The sequence below is a fragment of the Pleurodeles waltl genome, chromosome 1_2 (genome assembly GCF_031143425.1).
Source record: "Pleurodeles waltl isolate 20211129_DDA chromosome 1_2, aPleWal1.hap1.20221129, whole genome shotgun sequence".
NCBI lineage: Eukaryota > Metazoa > Chordata > Amphibia > Caudata > Salamandridae > Pleurodeles > Pleurodeles waltl.
Window position 1 is genome coordinate 1006873504 of NC_090437.1, and position 22994 is coordinate 1006896497.

The 22994-nt window shown below is 40.5% G+C and overlaps 1 protein-coding gene across 1 annotated transcript in view; it reads right to left on the reverse strand.

The window, feature by feature from the left end:
* GRXCR1 (glutaredoxin and cysteine rich domain containing 1) overlaps positions 1-22994 on the reverse strand; it is a 515507-nt gene that overhangs the window by 376328 nt on the left and 116185 nt on the right. Inside the window, exon 2 of the mRNA XM_069205854.1 lies at positions 22170-22181. Coding sequence (XP_069061955.1) covers positions 22170-22181 — 12 coding nt within the window. The remainder of the gene's footprint in view (positions 1-22169; positions 22182-22994) is intronic.

The window sequence follows — 22994 nt, forward strand, 5'->3', positions numbered from 1 at the left end:
TCCGATCAACAAAGTGAAGGATGATATTCCTGGAATAATATGTGGAGTGGTCCTCATAGCCCACAACATGACCTTAATAACAGATTTACACGACAGACCATTAATCAGCGCCAATTGGAACTGGTCTTTCACAACATGGTTAATTCTCTCCACTAGACCATTACTGCGTTCCTGGTAAAGGAAGTTCTAACATGTCTAACACCAGCAGCAGATGGTAAAAACTCCTACATTTCTTTAAGCATCAACTGAATGCCATTTTAAGTGACGAACTCTTAAGGATAGCCTTCCCTTAAAAACACCTGTTAAAGAAAATCAATGATGACTCTTGAATTTGTATTTTCCACAAACCTAATTTCGGACTTTTTGGAAAAATTATCTATCAAAACAAACGCAAACTTAGATGTACTCCCTAAGACACCGAATGGTCAAGCAAAGTCGAAGGTCAATTAATACCAAAGTAACTATGACTGGAGTGACAGGACTCGGAGTTGTAATCTGCGTTTCGTCACTGATAGCACACTGACAACAATTTCTGGCATAATGTTCCACCTCCTTGTCTACCCCAGGCCACCAGAAGAACTTTCTAAGCCTGCGCTCCATAGCACATATCTCTACATGTCCTTCACATGCCAAGCTTAAGACTTTATTGCAAAGACCTACAGGAACTGCAACCAACCCAACTCTTTGTATCATATTACCAACAACTGACAACTCATCAGCAACTCTCTTGTATGGAATTAGATTCTCTTGGAAATATTTCAAATCAGGCCAACCTTAGGAAAAGTACTTCATGACTGTTTGAATTTCACCATTCCCCACTTGTGCTTACTTCCATTCCACTTCAGACAGTGCTCCTTCCATGACCACATTCACAGAACTAGTAGTACACACCATTTCAAGCATATCAGTGGGAGACCCATCAGAATGACCTTCACTAAGGGGGAGCCTGTATGAACAATCTGCAGCAAAGTTGTTCTTTCCTGTGACATACTCAATGGTATACGGAAACTCCTTAATTCTGTATTGTCATTTTACAATCTTGGGGTAGCCCTACCCCCACCTGTGGTACTGAATAAGTCTGCCAAAGGATTGCTTTCACTCCCAAAGACAAACCAGTTCCGCCAAACATAATTCTTGAAATATTGAGTACCTCACCATAAGGCCAGGGCTTCATCTCAATGGTTGAGTATGTGGACTCTGGACCCCTAAAGGCCCTTGAGACAAAAACCATGATTTCCTCACAAACATTACTTCTTGTTTGCATTAATACTGCACCCCGGCCTTGGTTGCTGACATCTGTAGTGATGATACTCACATCACTCATATTGAGCAGTTTCAGTGGTAGGCATCTACAAGTTCCTTTTTAAATGACTCAAATCCCTTTTCATTATCCCAAATATACTTAACATTTTTCCAAAGGAGATTTTGTATACATGATACCTTGCTAGCAAAAGTTCTTACAAATTTGGCATGGTACTCTATGAAACAAGGAAAGACCTCAATTTGGCCTTTGTTGAAAGGTTTGGATGCCTTTTCTATGGTTTCCGAATTAAGATCTTAGCTTCATTACCTTTTCCAGAGCCAAAAAGCCACAAATGATGCACTCCAAGTGAAGAAACTTACATGTATCTTTTTAAAGTGTCAGTTCACCAGCACCAATGACCTCTAGCACATTTCTAACTCTCCCATTATGCTCTTTTTCATTTCTCCCATAAATCAAGATGGCATCTTGAAAGTAAAGGACACCCTCAATGTACTTAAATAAATTATTCATCAATCACTGAAACACAGAGGAAGCTGGTGCTAAACTGAATGGCATATGGACACAATAAAAAGCTCCCTCAAGTGTCACAAAGGAGGTCAAGTGCTTAGAATTCTCACAGAGTTCTATCTGAAGGTAAGCAGATAATATGTCAAGGGAGATTACTACTTCTTTGACCGTATCTAACATCTCATTGATGTTAGGTAGGGGTTGGCGATCCACCCAGATTTTCAAGATTATATAGTGTAAATCTACACACAATTTTAAGGATTTGTCTGACCTGCGTGCTAGAAACACAGGAACAAGCTATTCAAAACTGTCAATGGGTTCAATGATCTCTAAACTGTATACATTTTCCAGTTCCTCTTTTAATTCTTTCCTCAAACTAAAGGGAATCTTGGAGACTTTGTGTACAACTGGTTGGGCATCTTTGTTCAAAATGATTCAGGGTTGAAATCCATTCAGTGTTCATACCTTTTCAGTAAACACATGGATATTCATCCACATACTCCAGCTCATTGACATGGTTGACCATATTAGATGAAAAATTAGGTAAGTTATGTTTGGACACTGCCATTTCAGGGAGATTGGGGTCTAAAATCATCTGCAGCTCCCCTTGGTCTTTCCAGTCCAATGAGTTTGATCATTTTTAGAACAACGTAAACCTGTGCAGTACTAACACAATTATCAAATTGTAACTTAGCCTTAATTGTCCCAAGCACTTCTAGTTTTTGCCACCATAGGCAAAATAAAATATATGAGAGTCATGTAACTTCATATCTTTAACATTAGGTAATTCACACTCATTAAAGTGAATGGGGAACCAGAATCAGCCATGACTTTGACATCACTTTTGTTGATGGAAATAGAGCACTAAGTTGAATTTCTCCTCACAACGTTCTTAACTGCAGCTAATTTCAATATTCCTTCCTCCTCATATCCATAGGAGCACAACATCAGCACTACAGTATCACTGTTGTCTGTGACACATTCTTCGAGTGCTCTGACACTTGGAATTGTTTGTGACTTTTGACACACAGAAGCTTTGCATACACTTCCAAAGTGCCCCTTTTTCCCACATTTAAAACAGATCTGGTTGAGAGCAACACAAAACATGGTATTTCCAAAATGAGTCTTAAAACCGCAATGGAAAAAGATTAATTCACTTTTTTCATGAACAATATTAATTTGTGTTAGAAATTGAGTTGCTGGTTGACTGGGCTCTTTTACCCTGGGTAGATTGTAACAAAAAGCACAGGCTTAACCTAGAGGCAATGTGCAAAGTATTTATGCAGCACACAAACAGTAACAGCGGGGCAAGGCTTCAAGAGTGTCTGAGGAGGGACCGCCACAGTCAGATAGCCATGGAGTGGAGCTGTGAAGAAGATCTTTTTACTTACTCGCCTAAATTGAAGTTGAACCTCTCCAGCTGGACAAAGCAGAAGGCTGTAGCCAAAGACAGTTCTACAAGATCAGAAACCCCTTTGGCTAAGGACTGCAGAAATGGCTTTTCTGCTGTGGAGAAAAACATAGCCGGAGAAGCTGCGAAGTCCGACTGGTGAGGCCTTTAGTTTTGGAAAATGGCCATCTGGGTACCAAGAGCATCACAACCAAGTGTTCAGGAATGGGTGGAGACCTCTTGCTATGCCAAATATCCATGTAGGTTCATAGAAACTTCTCACTAATATTATGTCATTATCTTTAGCTACTCTACTCAAATACCTAATTATAGGGACAAATGAAAACACCACATCATCATTCGGGGTTCAGGACTCACTCAGCCTAGGTTCAGGTCCAGGTTCAAGATGGTGAGGGCCTATTATATCCCTGTGGCTCTGAACAGGAGGCCAGCAAACTAGCCCCTGGAATAACTTCTGGTAGTCCTGAGTTCAGGTGTATATATATGCAAAGCTCAATAGTTGGGCTGGCATCTGAGTGTTCAAGGAAGTCATCAGGCAGCAATGGAGTCCTCCCAGGTACAGGAGCAGTCTGGCAGACGGCACAGCATATCCCATCAGCAGGCAGTCCTCTGAGAGCCCTTCCAGGGGTCCAGAAAAGAACTGAAGAGTGGGACTTAGGGTCATATTTCTATACTCTAGAGCCCTTCTCCTGGAAGGTGGGAGAAGTTGATGTTAAAGTTGATGAGAAGTTCTGGGAATGTTCAGCCTCCCCTTCCCTGGGTCCAAGCTGGCTGCCCTGACAATACAGGGTTGTGAGGCCAATTGTGAGGTGACAAGGCATAGTCTATTAAGGTACAAGAGGGGGTGTGCTCCGCTCACCCCGCCATTCTGCCAATTAATGGCCCATTGAGGCATTTTTAAAATTGTAATGCTAAATCCTACTTTACCATTAAAAGGGGTTTTCAGTATAACTCCATAGGTATAAAACATTTATTAAATGCAACAAGGCATCCCTAATGTTATTCTATGGGAGGGTAGCCTCACTGTAGTGAAATGTGGGAGTTTTTCATTAGCAGGACATGTAAAACCTAAACATACATGTCCTACCTTTTAATTATACAGCACCTTCCTCTATGGGCTACATAGGGACTAGCGTAGGGGTGACATATGCAGTAAATGTGGGGTTAAATGCTTGGCAAGGAGTTTTAAATGCCAAGTCGACACGATAATGGGACACTGCATTCAGGCAGCAATGGCAGGGCTGGGACAAGTTTTAGAGTGCTACTAAGGTGGGTGGCACAATAAGTGCTGAAGGTTCACTGGTAGCATTTAATTTACAGACCCTCGGTATATGTATACTACCTTACAAGGGACTTACATGTAAATTAAATATGCCAATCAGGAATATGCCAATCAAACCACATTTATTGGAGTGAGCACAAGAACTTTAGCACTGGTCATCGGTAGTAAGGGGCACAGACTCCTAAGGACAACAGAAGCATAAACCCAGTAAAAACGGAGGAAAGCAAGCAAAAAGGTTTGGGGGAAGACCATCCTAAGGCTGACAGGTCTAACACTGCAATATTGCCCTTTTAAGTTAATCCAATTCTTGCTTTGGGGACGTTTTTCAAGTTTGCTATTAACTAGTTGCATCTTGCTTGACCTTGAGCACTTGTTCATTTCCTTCATGTACTTTCAGAATGCTCTCTGCTCCTTGCAATGTGTAAAGCACACGCAAGATTAGGATCTTCAGTAGATAATAACTTTTCCTGAATGTTTATGTTCTTTGCTCTCTCAATTAGTTGATCGCGAATTATTTTGTCTTTCAATTTGCGTTAATTGCAAGTAACTACCAGCATTCTTAATGCTACTACAAAGTCATCTATCGACTCCCTAGGTAGCTAGGCCTATTGTCAAAATGTATGGCATTCTAAAACAGCGTTCTTCCTAGGATTGAAACTGTTATGCAGTGTCTTAATGATGGATGCATATTCGTCCAAAGTTTCCGCTTCATTTTCTTCATCACTCCTGTCACTGTGAACAGTTTACCAACTCTAATGGAACTGCTTTTAACGTACTTCTGCCTTCAAATCCTAAATTATATACTAAAAAAGCTTTATTATTTTTTAAATGAGTGTGTCACCATCAATAGGTTCGAGGTACGAATCAAATGCTTCACAGCACCCTTCCCAATTGAATGGGGGAGTACCAGGAAGTTCCTGGAGGTGCTGCTAATTTTTCCATAAGGAACACTAAACGTAGGTCATTGCTTGCACACATATGCTGTATTCGGAACATTAAGTTAATGCAAGGAATGTGCTATATAATATTATGAAGTGTGGGCCCGTGTTACATGTTCATACTCAGGTATCCAAGTATGATTTGATGTAGGTATGCCTGTCACTGTGAGTCGTTGTGCAGGTGAGTAGATATAATGTAAAGGTACAGTCCAAATTAATTCAGGTTAGCCATTAGGAAACTCAAGGTTGAACAAAGAAGCGACCTGGTTTCAACTTGACATGCATAAAGTACACATAAGTCAATACGTAATTGCCCAACCTTTCAAAATGGCCACCAAGTGCACCATGTAGTGTACTTTCTATAGTCAATTCGACATGTTTTGGAGTAGTTGCCTGATCACTCCGCCAGGACCACCACACAATGTGCTTACAAAAGTCACAGGGGCTTATTTTTCAAAACAAACTTCCAAATCCTTTAAAATGGCTGCTGAAATGAGCATGAAAATCCTTTCTAAGGTAGATTGGGCTTACTTGACTGCAGGCAGCATATACATCGGAAATCCGGAGTCTTTTTATGAAAATAGCCCAAATTCACTGTACCGGGCCCACCAAGCACTGGCAACATTGAGGACAACCCTTATGCCTGACTGCACAAGCTAAAGGATCTGCTGCATGGCAAATGGTAGCTCCAAGGGAAACAGCACCCGACGAAGGCAAGGTGCCTGCAACTTCACAATGAGGGACCTAAGGAAACCAGCAGCAACTCGTCACAAATGAAAAGATGCCACGGACAGGTAATTTGAAGGTAAATTTAGTATGACAACCACTGGTTCCCCAGGTCTAGCATCAACTGCTGCACAAGGAACCTTGTCAACAGATTCAAACCAGACATTTCAGTTCCTCACATTCCAAGGCTTCCACCATAACCCAACAATGACGAAGTCCAGTTCTACATTGGAACTTAAAACATTTTCATGGTGAAATCGCCAAACCTCCAGAGTGCCAATGGGACCAACCTCTTTCTGGGGCAGCGAATATGCTTAGAGGACTTTTCTTCTCTAAAAATGACAAAGTCCCATTCTGCATTGGGACTCAAAAGAACCGTCAATGTTTTTCCCCAAAAAATGACTAAGCCAATGTCTGAAATGGGACTCAGACACTTTTCAAAACCTTTTGACTTTCAGACTTTCACCAGTACCAATCCACTTGGTGTATCCGGCCCGGGCACCATGGCAGTCGGCCTCAAACTGTGACCAGGTCTTGCTTGATTGCTTCCCTAGACTATCACTGGTTCCTAGTTATTTTTGTTTTTTATTTCTACTTAGAACTTTAAAAATTCACATCTATGGCTCCCCTCATTTTATTTTTGTAGTTGGTGTGATTTTCTTTATTAAATTTGACTCTGGTTGTCTAACCTAGTTTGGGTTTTTATTGCTTGGTGTTTAGAATTTATCACTGTTTTCATCTGCCTCAATACTTTACATATTGCCCTAAGTTATGTCTGTCTGCTCTGTGCCATAGCTACCAGGGAATTAAGCTAAAGTTAATTTAGTGAGTTTGGGGATTTACCCTGGCAATGAGTGTTGTTATTCCTTCTGGTAGGAAGTTGCTCACTCCAAATAATAGTCCACTTTGTTACTGATCTGCTCCACGTTCCTCTTCTTGTATGTATAATATTAAAATGATTCACTCCTCAAATGAATAAACATAATTTCAGGCATTTATATGAAAATGGTTATTATGATGGCGACTGTCTGTGGATTCAGTGAAGCATGCCAGTACTCATTAGTGCCTTTGTTTGTGATTTGTATTGCTGCTGAAGAACTATTTTAAATAACTGAGAACGTTCAAAGCTTCTGGTTTGTGGCTTTCTATTTTATGAAATAGTAGTTTAAATTTAGGATACACGTTCAACCCTAGCTGACATTGGCTTTTTCCATATTTTCTGAATTCTCCATGAATACATGCATTTCGAAAGGGAAAATAAGAGAAATACACAAATATAATAGAGTAGAAAATATGTCCATCAATATTTCAGAGTTTTGCAAACTTTTGTAATTTAGATCATACATGGTATTGTGCTAGAAGATTGTTACAACAAACACAAAGATGTAGGGCTGGACGAGGCCGGTCACAACTCAGATTGCATGCATTTGGTGTTTCACTGCTTGCAAGGTAGAGCATTACCCCACATATATTGAGTGCCCTGCTGTTTCACAAATTTGTGACAGTATAAATCATTCCTATCACTTGAACATTAATTAGGCCTTCAATTTTACAAAATGAGGGAACATTAGGCTGCTGGAGCTGGTGGCCTCCTTTGGTAGGGTCTGGATGCTAAAATTGAATACGTGACCTATGTGTGATCTGTGCATGAGTTGACAAACACTCTGAGTGGGTTATAGGACATGTATAAGATGCAGATAGTTTGACCTTTCACATTTGAGCAACTCTCAGTTGTAGGACTGCAACCCATTACTTATAGTTAATTTGTGTACCAGCCCCTACCATCGTAAAAATGTACGTCAGTGACAGTAACGTATAAATATAATTAAATAGTGTTACGTATCCCATAACTAAACCTAATGCACAAGTCTTCCTTATGAGCTCTTGTTGTTTAAAAACGTCCCTAATTAGTTTGTTGTTTCTCATAAAAAAAGGCTGCAACTTGCCACCACAGTACTTGGAGCTAAAATCTTCATATTCGCTGGTTAGTACTTCTGATTAATAAAACCGAAAATTAAAAGCTCCATCCATCTCTTTCAACCAAGTTTATCAAATTTGGTGTGTCAATCCAAAATGTATTTTGTTGACTCCTGAGGATACGGTCAATTTTAAAGCAATATTCAGGAGTATGTGAGTCGCTATGAATACTGCATTTTGAAATCGAACTTTGTATTCCAAATTTTGTGGCTGATGATCAACGACGAGTCTAAACTTCACTTTTTTATAAACTCAATGTGCAACCGAATTGCAATAAAAGTAGTACGTAATTTGACCAGGTATTTCTTTTCCACCGATGCATTGTTTCATCTAAAGTTTTAAACTTGCCAAACTCCTAAATTGACTCATGAAATGCAAGGGTACAAACATAGACGGAATGTGGTGCTGCAGAAAGGCAGCCGAGTTTGTATTAATTATTTACATTCAAATGAGATTATGTAATGTTTATTTGAATACTATTGACCGTTACACATTCAATGAAGATAACAGTTTGTTTGTTTGAATATTATTGGCTTTTTATTCAATTTGGATACTCCTTATTTGAATACATTGAATCTTACCTATTCAGTTGAAATTAGATATTGTTTCTGCTTGAGCTGTTTCACATATATGACGATTTCTACAAAGAAAATAATACATCATTTTTTGGTAATGAAGGCTGTCGATATTGCAACACAGCCTAGTTGCCATAAAATTAATATCAATTTTAGCTAGACCACTTACTTCCCTTTTTTCATAGTTTCAGTGGTTTATTTGGGAATATGGCTATTATTACCGGTAGCTTGGCAAGTTCCTTTTGGGCTTTGTCTGCAGTAGGAAAGCGCTTTACAAATTGGACCTGTTAGACCTGACAGTCTTGGCGTGGTATTCCTCCAACAATTTGCCCTCATCTCTCCTTTTTTCTGAATTTGTTTTTGTTGGCATTAGTAGGCTGCACTTTACTACTGCTAACTGGTGCTAAGTGCTTGTGATCTCTCCCTATAACATGTTAAAATTAACCTACATCTGAATGGCACATTTAATTTAGTTGTTAGTTCCTACTGTATGACACTACTTTTACTCCGGGAATGTAAAAATACTACTAGGGGGCTTGCAGCACTCATTGTGCCACACACTAAAGTAGCACTTTTAAAACATTTGACAGGTCAGCTACAGTAACTTCTAGTGCAGTTTTAAACTGTCATTCCACCTGGCAAAATAAACCTTTTTCCAAGCCTAAACCTTACATTTTGTAATATGTACAAGTCACCCTTAAGGTAGGCCCTAATGGCTCGAGGGCAGGGTGCATTAAATTTGAAAAGTAGGATATGTGGGTTTATGTTTTACATGGCCTGCTAGTGAAAAACTTCTAAAGTGTTTTTTCACTATTGTATGGCTTATCTCTCCCATTAGCTGACAATATGGTACCTTATTACATTTATTAAGTGCTAACGTGGATCAGGAGCAGACAGAGATGTCATGTTTACACTGAAATTAATTATAATTTAAAAACCTCTTCAAAGTAAAGTCAGGTGTTAGTCTAAAGTTCTGACAATACCAAATTGGCATTTACTTGTCCTACCCATTTTGTAACTACAGCCAGTGTCCTGGGTCACATAACTGTGAATGGCTCTGCTGTTAGGCTTTGTGCATTCCTCCCAGACAGTGACACAAAAGGGGACTAGGTGGGGGAAGTATGTACTAAGAGTGGAGCTTTTCCTTGCCACACTTACACTTCAAAGGGCTTGCCTCTGTTAGCGCATCAGACCTTATAAAGTAAACTTATCAATCAATGACATTAATAATCAATAGGAATCAGTAATTTCCACACACCATGACCTCTTGGCCATGAATAATAAGACCTTTATGTAAAAGTTAGAATGTTTATTTCCCTTTATTAACAATGCTAATGTCACATAACCTAATCTTAATATAAAATGATAAACATACAAAAACAATACTGCCTGACCAAAGCGGTGAAAGAATCGCAATCTAATCAAAGCTTGGGCTACTACACATTCTAAGGTTACAATACAAATTAATAAAACGAATAGCTGAGGAAACGAAATAACATACATTTAGCTTCAGCAAAGAAAGGACATCAACTGTTATTACATGTAGCAAGCTTCACCAGTGAGAATCCTAACAAACACCAGATTAGAATTGCATGTCTGGGCTTCACACAAAACAATTTAGTCAATATGAAATTAGAAAAACATCTAACTATGGCTCTATCAAAATGGTGGTTGGTACCTAGAAACAAAAGCAAATACACATAGCAGTCAGTAACGTCATCATGTACCTATCCTCAATATGAATCAGCAAGTCTTCGACGATAGGACATCAGTTTGATCAGCAAGACATCAGGATTCAGCATCAAAGTTCAGAATAAGCAAGGATCGGTTTAGCAGCTTGTCAACTCAGGTTATATTGTCAAATCAGGTTAGCAAAGTATTTTCGTTACTTTCAACAGTCTCTTTTTCTCTGCACTTTTTCTCAATTTGTCTCAACAGTTCAGTTCATTACTCTCATTCAAGTGCCAAAATATTGACCTGGAATGTCTCAATAAAAACAAAAAGACAAAATGTATCTTTGTCATTCACTTGTTGTTGCATACGCCAACTCAGGGCCTGTGTACCCTTGACTTGCTATTCTCTCTCTCTTCAATTTTCGGTCTCCATTCAATTCTCCATCACTCAGATCTTCTCTTCTTGTCTTATCTACTTCTCCCTCAATTGTTGTCACAACAACTACTTCTCTTCATTTTGCTTGTGACTCTGGCCAATTATCTCCTTTCAGTGGACCCTTGGTCAAGGCTCTTTCCAGTGTTGAACTTGAAACTTCTTCTTGCTCTGCAGGATTTTCTCTTGGCGTACCTGCAACTGGATCAGGAGGAGTCAGACCACATTGGCTTTGATCCGCCTCAACTCCTTCCCCTTCGGGGTCTGGGGTTTGCTCTGTTTGTTTCTCGACTTCGTCTACTTCTGGGAAAGCCCTCCTCTGACTAGGCTCTCCTGCTGCCTCAATTGAGATTGGCTCACTGTCAGTCTTCTGGAGGTCTTCTCCTTCATCTCTCACAGGACTGGCTGAACCGTTCTCACCTTGCTCTGATCCAGTCTCAGTTCCTTTTTCTTCTCTTTCCGGCTCTGAGGCTTGTCTGTCATTGTCGGTACTCTCAACAATTCTTCTTCATTGTCATAAGAACATGCCACTCTTCTTGTGTGGCTGGCGTGTATCCATTTTGGAATTCCAGCACACTTCACAGCTGTGATAGTGATCAGCACTACCTGGAAAGGGCCTTTCCACTGAGGTTTCACTCACGTCTTCCTCACACGTTTTCGGACCACAAACCAGTCACCCGCCGTAAGGTTGTATCCTTGATCTTGTGACGGTTGCAGTGTGGTGGCTTTCACCTGCTGAAAGAAAGAGTGAACCACATCACCCAAATCTTTGCAGTAGTCCAACACCATATCATCTGTTGTGTTCACAAGAGCATTTTTGCAGGAACTGCTGGCAATGTCATTGCTCTGCCCATCAGAATCTTGTGCAGTGACAAACCTATCTTCATGTCGGGTGTGTTCCTAATTGTCATCAGAACTAACAGCAGTGCGTAAGGCCATTTCAGATTTGTGGATGCACACATTTTCGCTATTCTTTATTTCACGGTACCATTAATCTGTTCCACTAGTCCTGATGCTTCAGGGCGGTAACTACAATGCAACTTCTGCTCAATGTTCAATGCTGCACATAGCAATTTAATTACTTCATTGTTGAAGTGACTTTCTCCACCTGATTCTAAAGAGATCAGAAACCAAAATGTGGTATCAGTTCCCTAAGCACTAGTTTCTCTACTGTGAGGCTGCCATTCCTCTGTGTAGGGTACACTTCAATCCAATGACTAAAGATGCAGACAATCATCAACACATATCTCAAAACTCCACACACAGGCATCTCAATTAAACCCATTTGCATTCTGCTGAATGGACCTCCTGCTCTTCCAATGTAGCTCAGATTTACCACTGTCCCTTATCCCACGTTTATTCGCTGACAAATGACGCAACAATGGCAAACTGATTCAGCAACTTGTCTAAACCTCAGATTGAACTAGTTCTGCTTAAAAGTGCGAATCATTGCTTCCCTCCCAACATGTACTTGACTATGATAATATCTAGCCATTTGAGACAACAAACTGTTTGGCAAAACCAATTGACCCTATTCTGAAACCCACAGTTCATCCTGTATTGTCTCTAAAATAGGAACCATCAACAAAAAAAATGTGGTAATTTTCTTCCAATCGGGTGTCTTTAATTTCAGGTCTCGGTTTTGTGCACAGATCAGTTACTTCAAGACAATCATGCTAAATGTCTTCCAACTTTTCATTTTCAACATTGTCATTCGAAGTAAGATTGCCTGGTTAAGCACTTTACATCTTTTCAATGACACAGTTGATGATTCTAGAATACTCATCTCGTAGCAAGTCAATCTTGCACTTGTCAGATATGGGGTTTTGGTTCCAGTAATTAAAACTTCAACTGAGTGAGAGACCATTATTGTCAAAGGATGTCCCATCACAATGCCTTCACACTGGTTGCGGCTCTGTTCAATCACTGCAACTGCACACAGACAGCCTGGTAAAGCTGCTGCAACTGGGTTCAAAGTAGCTGAAAAATATGCTACTGGGCGGTTTATACCTCCATGCACCTGCGTGAAGACAGACAAAGAACATGCATCATGCTCTTGACAAAACAAAGTGAAGGAATTAGTGTAGTCAGGCATTCCTAAAGCTGGAGCTTTACACAAACTCTCTCTCAGTTCAGAAAATGCTTTCATGCAATCCTGGTCTAACACTAGGGGATCAGAGACTTCTTTATGAGTCAGCTTCTTCAATGGTTTGGACAATGACTGAAAAATTAGGAATCCACTAGCAACAGTAGCCTACCATCCCCAAAAACATCCTGACATCTCTCTGTGTGGCTGGGGGACTCATTTGCAATATGGCTGTGACCCTTCCTCTCGATATTTTCCTTATTCCCTTCTCAATCTGGTGACCCAAATATTTCACCTCTTTCTGACAGTATTGTAGTTTAAGTGGAGACACTTTATGACCATTCTTTCCTAAATGGTTCAGTAAGGCAATAGTGTCATACTTGCATTCTTCCTTTGTTCTGGATGCAATCAGCAAGTCATTAATGTACTGTACCAAGGTCGAATGGAAAGGCAATTCCAATGACTCCAAATTATTTTTCAAAATCTGATTGAATATGGAAGGTGACTCTGAAAACTCTTAAGGAATTCCACACCATTAGTAAGCTCAGTCTAAACATTTGAAACAAAAGAGAAATTGGCTATCCTCGTGAAGAGGCACAGAAAAGAAGGCTTGTGACAAGTCTATGACAGAGAACCATTCAGCATCACATGGAATTTGAAACAGAAGCACAGCTGGATTTGGCACCAAAGGGCAACATTTGACCACAATGTGTTTTATTTTCCTCAAATCCTGGACAATTCGAACTTTCCCACAGGGCGTTTTCAAACCCATTATCTGTGAATTACATGGGCTGATCAATACTTCTTTCAAGACCCTTTGTTTTACAAATTCTGCAATTATATTAGCAACCTTCATAAGGATGTCCTGTGGTATGTGATACTGGGGAATCTGAGGAAAACTTGTGTTTGGCATTACAGGAACTTTGAGGGGCTCAACTCCCTTTATCAGACCAATCTCTTTCCCTGTCAGATCCCACACTCTCTCTTTAACTGTTCCCTGTAAATCAGGAGGAAGCTTGTTCACTGTGAACACTGGAAAACAATTAATCAGAGGGTACTCCTCGTTTATGGTCTCACACTATGTCTCTGGAGCTGGGTCATCTTCATCATAACTATTTGTCTTTATCTTGAATACGTTGTTTTAACAAGTAATTGAGCACCTGGTTTTACACAGCAAGAGCCAGATGTAGCAAAGGTTTTTACCCATTCTGTGTCTATGGGAAAAAGTGTTCGTACATATGGCCCCAAGTCTCTTCCCAGTAGGGATACTGGACTAGAATCACAGACTATGAATGTATGCAATCCCTTAAAGTTGCCAATTTTAACCTGAACCGATTCTGTAATTGGGTTGGTCAAATACTGATTTGCTACTACTATAATCTGGACTGTCTTTCCTGAAAGGGGCAAGTTTAGAACTTCTGCACTTTAGCGCGTGTAACTCCTGTGTCAACCAAGTTTGAAACTTTATGACCCATTACCTTTCCCTTCACATATGGGCATTTCTGATCTACTTCTAAAGAAGCTGCAAGCACACATTCCTCTTCAACCCGAACTATTACACACCCAATCATGTTTATTCCATTCTCACTCTGTAACGAGAAATAGTGAACCGTGTTATTACTTTGATTGGACCTGTGACCTGTTAAGGAAGCATCACCTGCTGCTGTTCCTTTGGGGTTTGAGGTATTTGAATTTACTGTCCATGTATCATTGAACCTGCTGTTGCATTGGCTGCAACTGTATCATCTGTACAGTGGCATTTGCAACTGCTGCATGGATTGAAAATTCTGCATTTGATTCACATTATTATGAAAATTTTGATTATTCTTGGTCCTCTCATGTTTTGAAACGCATTGATGTCACTGGTTTGCTGAACGATACCTTCCTGCACGATCATCGCAACCCCCTGCTTCCAATGTCCGACCACTCCGCAAGCATGACAAGGCAACACTCTCTTCATTCCCTGCACATCATTTTGAACCACTACAGTATTCATCGGGACTACGGTTTCCATTACCAATTCCACTGTGACCGCTACCTCTCATCTGATCTTGAAACACCACATTTCCCTGCTGTTGCTGTGGAACATTTCTCTGCATCCCTGTTTGTGCCACTTTAATCTGCATCACTATCGCCTTTTCCTTCAACTTTCTCTGCTTCAGCTCAATCTCTCCACTACAGTACTTTGCATACTGCAACACCTCATCAACCAGCTTTGCTTGACAGCAAATCAAAGGACTCTTAATCATCTGGCTAATTTCGGGTCTTAATCCTTCCACAAATCTGAAAACAAAATGAATCATGTCTTTCGGCTCAAATGTTTCTGTACCACTGTAATGCTTAAACTCCTGCAACAATCTCTCATAATATGCATGTATCAGCTCCTCAGCTTCCTGAGCTGCCCTGTCTATTTTCTGCCAGTCAATGTTGTTAGGTAAAATTCTTGTTTTCAAGAATTCAATCACTTTGTACTAATATTTCATTACTTCAGGAGATGGCGTACCTGTATTCAAATCTCTATTTGGTTCCTTTGTCGGACAATCTATACTCCTCTTACACACCATCCACAGATCAGCTGGAACTACAATCTCTAATAGAGTGTTCAAGTCTTCCCACAGGCATTTTGCAAGTTTCACAAACTTGTCTCTCTGCTGGTATCATTCTACTGGCATCTCTCTCAACCTGGGATAGTCATTTGTAAAGGACAGAATATCAATCCTGCTCCAAAGGACATGAACAAAATCCCCTACTGGAATCTCTCTCATTGGTAAAATTTGCACGGATCATTGCCCTGCTGCACATTTACAGTCAGTTCCACAGAATCCTTTTTTCTTTTATCTCTTTTCTTTGCCCATCTGCCTTCCCATTTGTCTAATGCTCCCGATGTCTGGACTTGTTAGAGTAACTCCCTAAGGTGTGCCTTCATTCCTGCAGATCTCATGTGTTCAAAGTCTTTTGTGTCAAAATCTAACCTGCAACTCCTTTTCAAATGCTTTGTCTTCTCTATTTATATGCCATACGTCTCTGCCAGGTCTGCTAGCCTTTGATGCACATTGCCCACTCCATCATAATGTTTGGACACAGATATATCAGATCTGTGTAGGAATCTAATCTATTCACACCCATAATTTCTTCTTTGAGCTCACCCACTTCCATTCCTAGTCTCGTACAGTTCATTCCTCTCCCCTAGGAGCACTCTGCCGGGAATTCAGCTTGTCTAACCATTCAGTCAATTGTTGGGCTAAGGTCTAGCAATGATCTCAATCCATCAAAGGTTTGAGACTACATGGCTTTTCTCATTAAATCCTCCCCTCATTGAATTTTGACTCAGGACTCCCTGTCCATTTTCAATGTTATTTTCTTGTACAAACAAAGGTGCAACTGGACCAACGTTGTCAGGTACAGATACAGCACTAGGCTTGGTCTAATACTCAAGTTCTGTGGGTGCATAGTTCCCATATTCTGACTCATCAATACAGACGTCTCTGTCTGGGTCCCTTTTACCAGAGTGTACTTTGGCATTACTTGTGACTGCACTTGAGGAAATAAAAGTGGAGTTGACTCGGTCTGAACCAATATCGGTTTTGGGAAAACCAGTCCTGTAGGCACGATTAGATGTGTGGCAGTTTCCACAATGGGCATATCTGGGTAAATTCTGGGGACATTTGACTGTGGCACCTGATTTTGTGCTGCCGATGTAATAGGTGCATTACGACTGCTCTGCATCGGGATCTGTGTCATGCTCTGATTAATCTGTTCTGGGCCTATGGTCATAATAACCTGGGTCGGTGCTGAAGGATTTACACTGGTACTTGGACCATTTTTTTTTGCTGCATATGGTGGGGGACAATTTCTCAATAACCGTAAAATAAACTCATCATCGTGAGACTGTTACTCAAGTGTGAAAGATGCTCTAGACTCCTTTGATCTCCACTCCCTACTCTCAGAAGGGCTCCTGTTTGTTTTGCTGGTAGTTCTCCTTCCTTCTCTCTTGCTGTCTTGTGTAATAGCTGGAAACGTTTTAATTCCTTTAAAGTCTCAGATCTCCAAATTTCTGAGCACCTTACCCATCTAGCCTCCGCTAGTGTCTTTTCTGCCTTTTTCATCCTCCTCTCAAATTTCTGTTTCTGTTGCTGTCTGGCAAATAACTCCTAGATTGCTAATGCTTCTAACTGTGCTGGTCTCGAATGGGGTTTCAGATCATACAGTACCCTCCTCAGATTCTCTAAGCTCCTCAAATGAAATGTTCCATGGGCAGGAAATGCTAAACTCCCATCTTTCTCTGTCACTTTGTACCATTGTTTCAGCCAAAGACATGCTGCAACACAAATGCTCTTCGATTACAATGTAAGTTGGTGTACCTTCTGGCAGATCACTATCCCCTATACTCAATGTAATGTACGTATCTCCCCTTAAAGCACTCTTTAAATCTTTAAAAATTTTCATTTTGTGACTTTTATATTATTCTAAATCAAATCAGGAAGTGACTTTTAATCCCAGAATTCTCTTCACCCACCTTCTGTACCAATTGTGCTTCTTGGACGGCTGCCAATCTGTGCGTGACCCTTCTCACTAACCAACGTATGCCAGCACAGCTCCAATGACATCACACTGATACGTACTGTGGCTGACAAAGTCTTGCGGCTAGTCCTCCCAAACTCAAATTCACACAAAACGAACGCAATTTTATTGCACGTACTAAATAAAATCAAAAACGTTATGGTTTTTTCACTGATGGCACTTCGCTCTGGCAGCTACCCTTTCTTTCTCAGTTTCCCTGATTCACAAGCAAAAATCGACCAGCAAATTTTACTCTCAACTGATCAGGGGATCTGTCCTGGTGCACATAGGACTTGCCAGATCTCAGTCGAAAAATAATTTCACTCTCTTTGACACACGCTCTGACTTGTCTACCACGCCAGATCAACGTATTAAACCAGACAAATTACAACAAGAACCAAGTGTCTCATACACTTTTTCAATATACTCAGGAGTCTTAGACCACTCAGGGTCCGTATACCAACTGCCACGTGGACAATTTTTTAGCACAAAGCACCACACACATGTGAAGTTCGACGACTTCCCTACTCTCACACTTTGTAGTATGCACACTCCTTCTATAACTTCATTTGGAGTACACAAACTCCCTAAACCCTCACAAACATCACAATTCACCTGCGATTTTCATAAGCTGTGCAAGCGCAAAATCTACTTCATTCACACTGTCTCATAACACCAAGAATATCTTAAAACAATCATTGGCAAGCTCCATGATTATGGGAAAGTCATTTTAGGTACCTAGGGGCACATTTTCTTTCCACTTTGTATCATCAGATCTAAAAAACTAAAATCCAAAATGTCACCAATTTCACCAAATCTGCAAATTATTTGCTCTTTGTAGAAGACTATCCCTTACTCTACTACCATCTCTGGGTACACCTGTTATTTCTCACTTACAAATCTCTGGAACCAAACAGTCTAATACATATCCCCAGACTTTATGATGGAAACAAACCATCAATCTCTGCTACCATCTCTCTTAGCCCGTCAGACCTTATACTTTACTTAAACTTACAAGGGAGACGCGAATAGGCCGTTAGACCTGTTGACTGCGCTTTGAGTTTTTCCCACCATAAACCCCGAATCAATACAAGTCAATAGCAATATCAATCAATGACATTAATAATCAATAGGAATCAGTAATTTACACACACCATGACCTCTCGACCATTAATAATGAGACCTTCATGTAAAAGTTAGAATGTTTATTTCCCTGTGTTAACAATGCTAAGGTTACATAACTTAATCTGAATATCAAACGATAAACATACAAAAACAATGCTGGCTGATCAAAGCCGCGAAAGAATCACAATCTAATCAAAGCTTGGGCTACTACACATTCTAAGGTTACAGTACAAATTAATAATAAAAATAGCTCTGCAAACGAAATAACATAAATTTAGCTTCAGCAAAGAAAGCACATCAACTGTTATTACATGTAGCGAGCTTCATCAGTGAGAACCCAAGCTGACACCAGATTATAATAGAATGTCTGGCCTACATGCAAAACAATTTACTCAACATGAATTTAGAAAAACATCTAACTATGGCTCTATCAAAATAGAATTTGGTACCTCGAAACCAAAGCAAATAGACATAGCAATCAGTAACGTCATCATATATCTTTCTGCAATATGGTTCAGCAAGCTGTGACAATCTTCATCGATAGGACATCAATTTGGTCAGCAAGACATCAGGATTCAGCATCAAAGTTCAGAATAAGCAAAGCCTCTTCATGCAGTTCAGAAAAGAATAACTAAACTCTCAGGAAGAAAGGGGAGAATGGCCTCCCTGGACAGTTCGAAAGAATAGAGCTAATGGCAAAGTGGAAAATGTTGTCCTCCTCTCAGCGCAGTCTGGCTAAGTTAGATTTCCTAAAACTACTTCCCACGTCCTCATTGGTCAAAGACTTGCTTGTTTACATTTAGTCCAATGAAAATAAAACCCTATATCTAAAGTTCTACTACTACATGGTTCACATGTCGATGATTGGCTCCTCTTCTCCTGTCTCCATAGTTCGGCTCGTCAGGTATCGATATTGTTGCAACTTATACTCCAGTCAGTGCATCCATAGTCATTTCCTGGGAAAGTCAGCCTTACACACACTTAGATATACATTATTTCTCTAGCTAATACTGCATCTTCTAGCAGGCAGTTCCTCATGAGAATGAACTTCAGCTACGAGCACATGGTCAGTACAGTGGAATATCACAGTTTAACTCTCTAAGCATCCATTTTATAAAACGTCTAAGAAATGCAGCTTCACATGATGCTGTGCAACTAGGCCAAGACCTCGCTAAGTTGAAGCCTATGATTAATAGAGCTAATACATAACCCTTAATATGACATATTACTACATTCATCAAACATAAGCTCAACATTTCAAATTAATAAGCCATTAATAAGTACACTTTGTGAACATTGGCGGCCCCTCTTATGGGCACAACACCAAATGTGAGCATTATTTTCTCTAAGTTAATTCATTTTCTATGCAAATTCAACACTCATAATACATGAATATTCATTAATAAACTCAGCATTAACACCTCCAGCACACATAAAAGAACCTGATACTACCCTTTTGTGCCCCCATGATTCTTATAGCAGTAACAAGGGAAGCAAAGACCTTTCCTGAGCCAGAAGTGGGGGTAAGACAGGGTGATCCCCACACTCAAAGGCTGGCACTAGCTACAAATATTTCACCCTCTGAAAAACTTTTCAGTACAATCTTAGACCTGTGGAAGATGTCAAAAGGATGGCCCTGCAAGCAGAAGACAACCCTGCTACTATCAGAGAACTGCCCTGCTACCTGAAGGACTGTGTTGCTGCTAGAAGGAGGATGGGACCTTCCCTGTGAACCCAGGACCACCAGAAGTGACTCCAAGGGCAAGCTGGCTGGACTCCTGTGTGAGCCACTAGGACATAAAAAGCTTCTAAGACCACAAACCCTGTTGCAGGTGTCTGCTGTGTTAACTCTGCAAGTGGTGCTTCTAGGTCGTGGACCCTTTTAGTGGTGTTGGTGGTACTACTTCAAAGCCAGGACTTGAAACATGTTTACAAATGCTTCTCTGGAAACCAACAGATGGCCTTTACCTGCCTGCCAGCGAATCTGCCAATGGTTGGCCTTACTCCGCAGTAGCACCTGTTTTGTTCTTCTCCACAGCAGCACCGCAAATCCTGCTCAACAGGATGATCCAGTGAAGGCATCCGGCCTTGTGGAGCCTTCTTCAGCTACAGCCTGCAGCTCCGACCCTGCCGGAGATTTCTGACTTCTAAAAATTTGCCTAAGTCTGAAGGTAAAAATCTTCACTGAACTCCACAATGATTGACTGCCCATCAACATCAAAATCACTCCAGCTCTTCCCTCTCAGAGCTTTTTTGTGCCATCGTTGAGTGCTTCACCAAGACCTCTTCCTGTGCCCTCCTGGTATTGATGACATCTCCTCAGACACAGCCTGTTGTCTAGTTTGCATGCTGCCTTCTCATTAACATTTCTTATTTCTTCAGAAATGTTTCCAACTCTTAAGGTAAGTTGAGAGTGAGCCAATCCACCTCTTGGATCAGACCCACCCTCTATTGTGGTTGGCCTTAACTTTTGACTTTGATCCAGTATTACCCACAGTTGGGACTTTGATCTTTTTGGTGCTTAATTCACTAGAACTCTTTTTTTTCTTTATCATTCTAAATTGGCTTGGGGGTTTTCTTGTGTTGTCTTTTCACTTTATTACTGTCTGTGTGCTGCATAAATACTTTAAACATTGCCTCTAAATCAAATCTGACTGCTTTTGTGCTATGCTACCAGAAGGATAAGCATAGGTTCATTTAGTGATTTTTGATGTTTACCCTGACAAGGATTGTGGTTGTTGCCTGAGTTGGGCTTCCACTCCCTCACCCAATGCCCAATTTCCTACAGCAACACAATACAATAGAATACTGTCCAAGGGTAAATGCCACCCCGTGCATTGAACCACTTTTGGCAATGTGAAAACAATAAAATACTGCAAAGTGATGTAAATTAGGGAATTGCACCCTCTGTTTTTGCCAGTAGTTCTCATTAATGGACAGTTATAAATGTCTGTATTCAATTATTTTTTTATTTGATTTGTTGCTTAGGACCACAGTAACGTCTCATCAGGTATCGTCTGTAACTCTGGGAGTAATTGAAGCCAATCACATAGTTGACCCTAAAATCAGACCCTGGTCAATGTATATGGAACCTGATGATTCAGCTCTGGTTATTACAGAATGAGGGTCCTATTACGTCCTCAGGCTGGATGGTGCGGGAACTGGTGCCATCTATTAGGCAGATCCGGTGAAACCGAGCTGGGGGTCAAAGGCTTACACAAACACGGTGGTTTTCAACACTCTTTTGAATTGCTGGGCAGAGAGCTTATGTGAAGGTGAATTTGCTTTATTTTTTGCTAAGTGAACTGCATTCTGTTTCCAGGGTCAACGAGTGAGCTCAAACAGGGTTTTCACCCCCATCCTCATTATTTGTTGAGTATTGGACAGATAGGCAATTTAAACACAATACATTCCTTAGCAATGAAATCCATGAGCATGGAGCATACGAACCGTTTGTTGCTGGTTTCCAAAGGATAAAGGATTACTCTATTAATATTGTTTTGTCACCAGTTGTTTTACCCAAACCTGTGGTAATCTTTGTTAGTAAAGGGTCAAAATGTGACTGTAATCTCAAAGCATTATATTTCTCTGTGCACGTGCAGACCTTCAGACCTGCTGCAAAACCTTCACTTGATAGGCCATTGTATGTTGGAAATTGATGCCACTCAGTGGTAAACTACCTTTAGATGCCAGTGTTCAATATGGCTATCTCCGTGTGTGTTTCATGAACTTTGCGTACAGAAAGGTGAACACTGTTAATTTCAATGAGATCTTGTTGAAACCCTTTAGATCAGAATGGGCTGAACATTTGTCTGAAATCATCACTAATTAGCTCTAAGATCCGCCGTCGCCCTGTTTTCTTTAACCCAAATCCTCTTTAAAAAAATATTCCTTCTTTAGCACAGGCTATTTAAAAGAGATGCAGCATTGAGGGTTCTGGTAGAAGTCAGGCCCAGTCATATGTGGTCAGGTACATGTCCCAGGTGCATGTGCTCAGTCGCATGTTCAACTGAATGAAGTCTCGTAAAATGATAGGATGGGACCGACATGGAGAAGAGAAGTCAGTATTGGACGGATAGGCAGAAGAGGAGCGAGGAAGAAAGAGCATCAGTCCTTTTTTAGTCCAGGACAAGGAACAAGAAACAAAATGCTCAGTATCACTATAAATTCTACTGTAAGTTTATTTTGTTGTATAATTATAAATGCCTCTTTATGCCCGTAGTAATATCCAGCATTATCAAGAATTGTGCTGGCATATGGAAAAAAACACCAACAAAACAAAATGTGCATAAAGAACCAGACTCGAAAAGATAGACTAGCAAAATCTCAACTTTACATACCGACAAACATTTCGAGCCGCACTGATCTTGCAACCTAGCACTTGCCACCAAATATTCTACACTTGGAGTGAAAGTGTCAAATTACAATTGTCCCAGG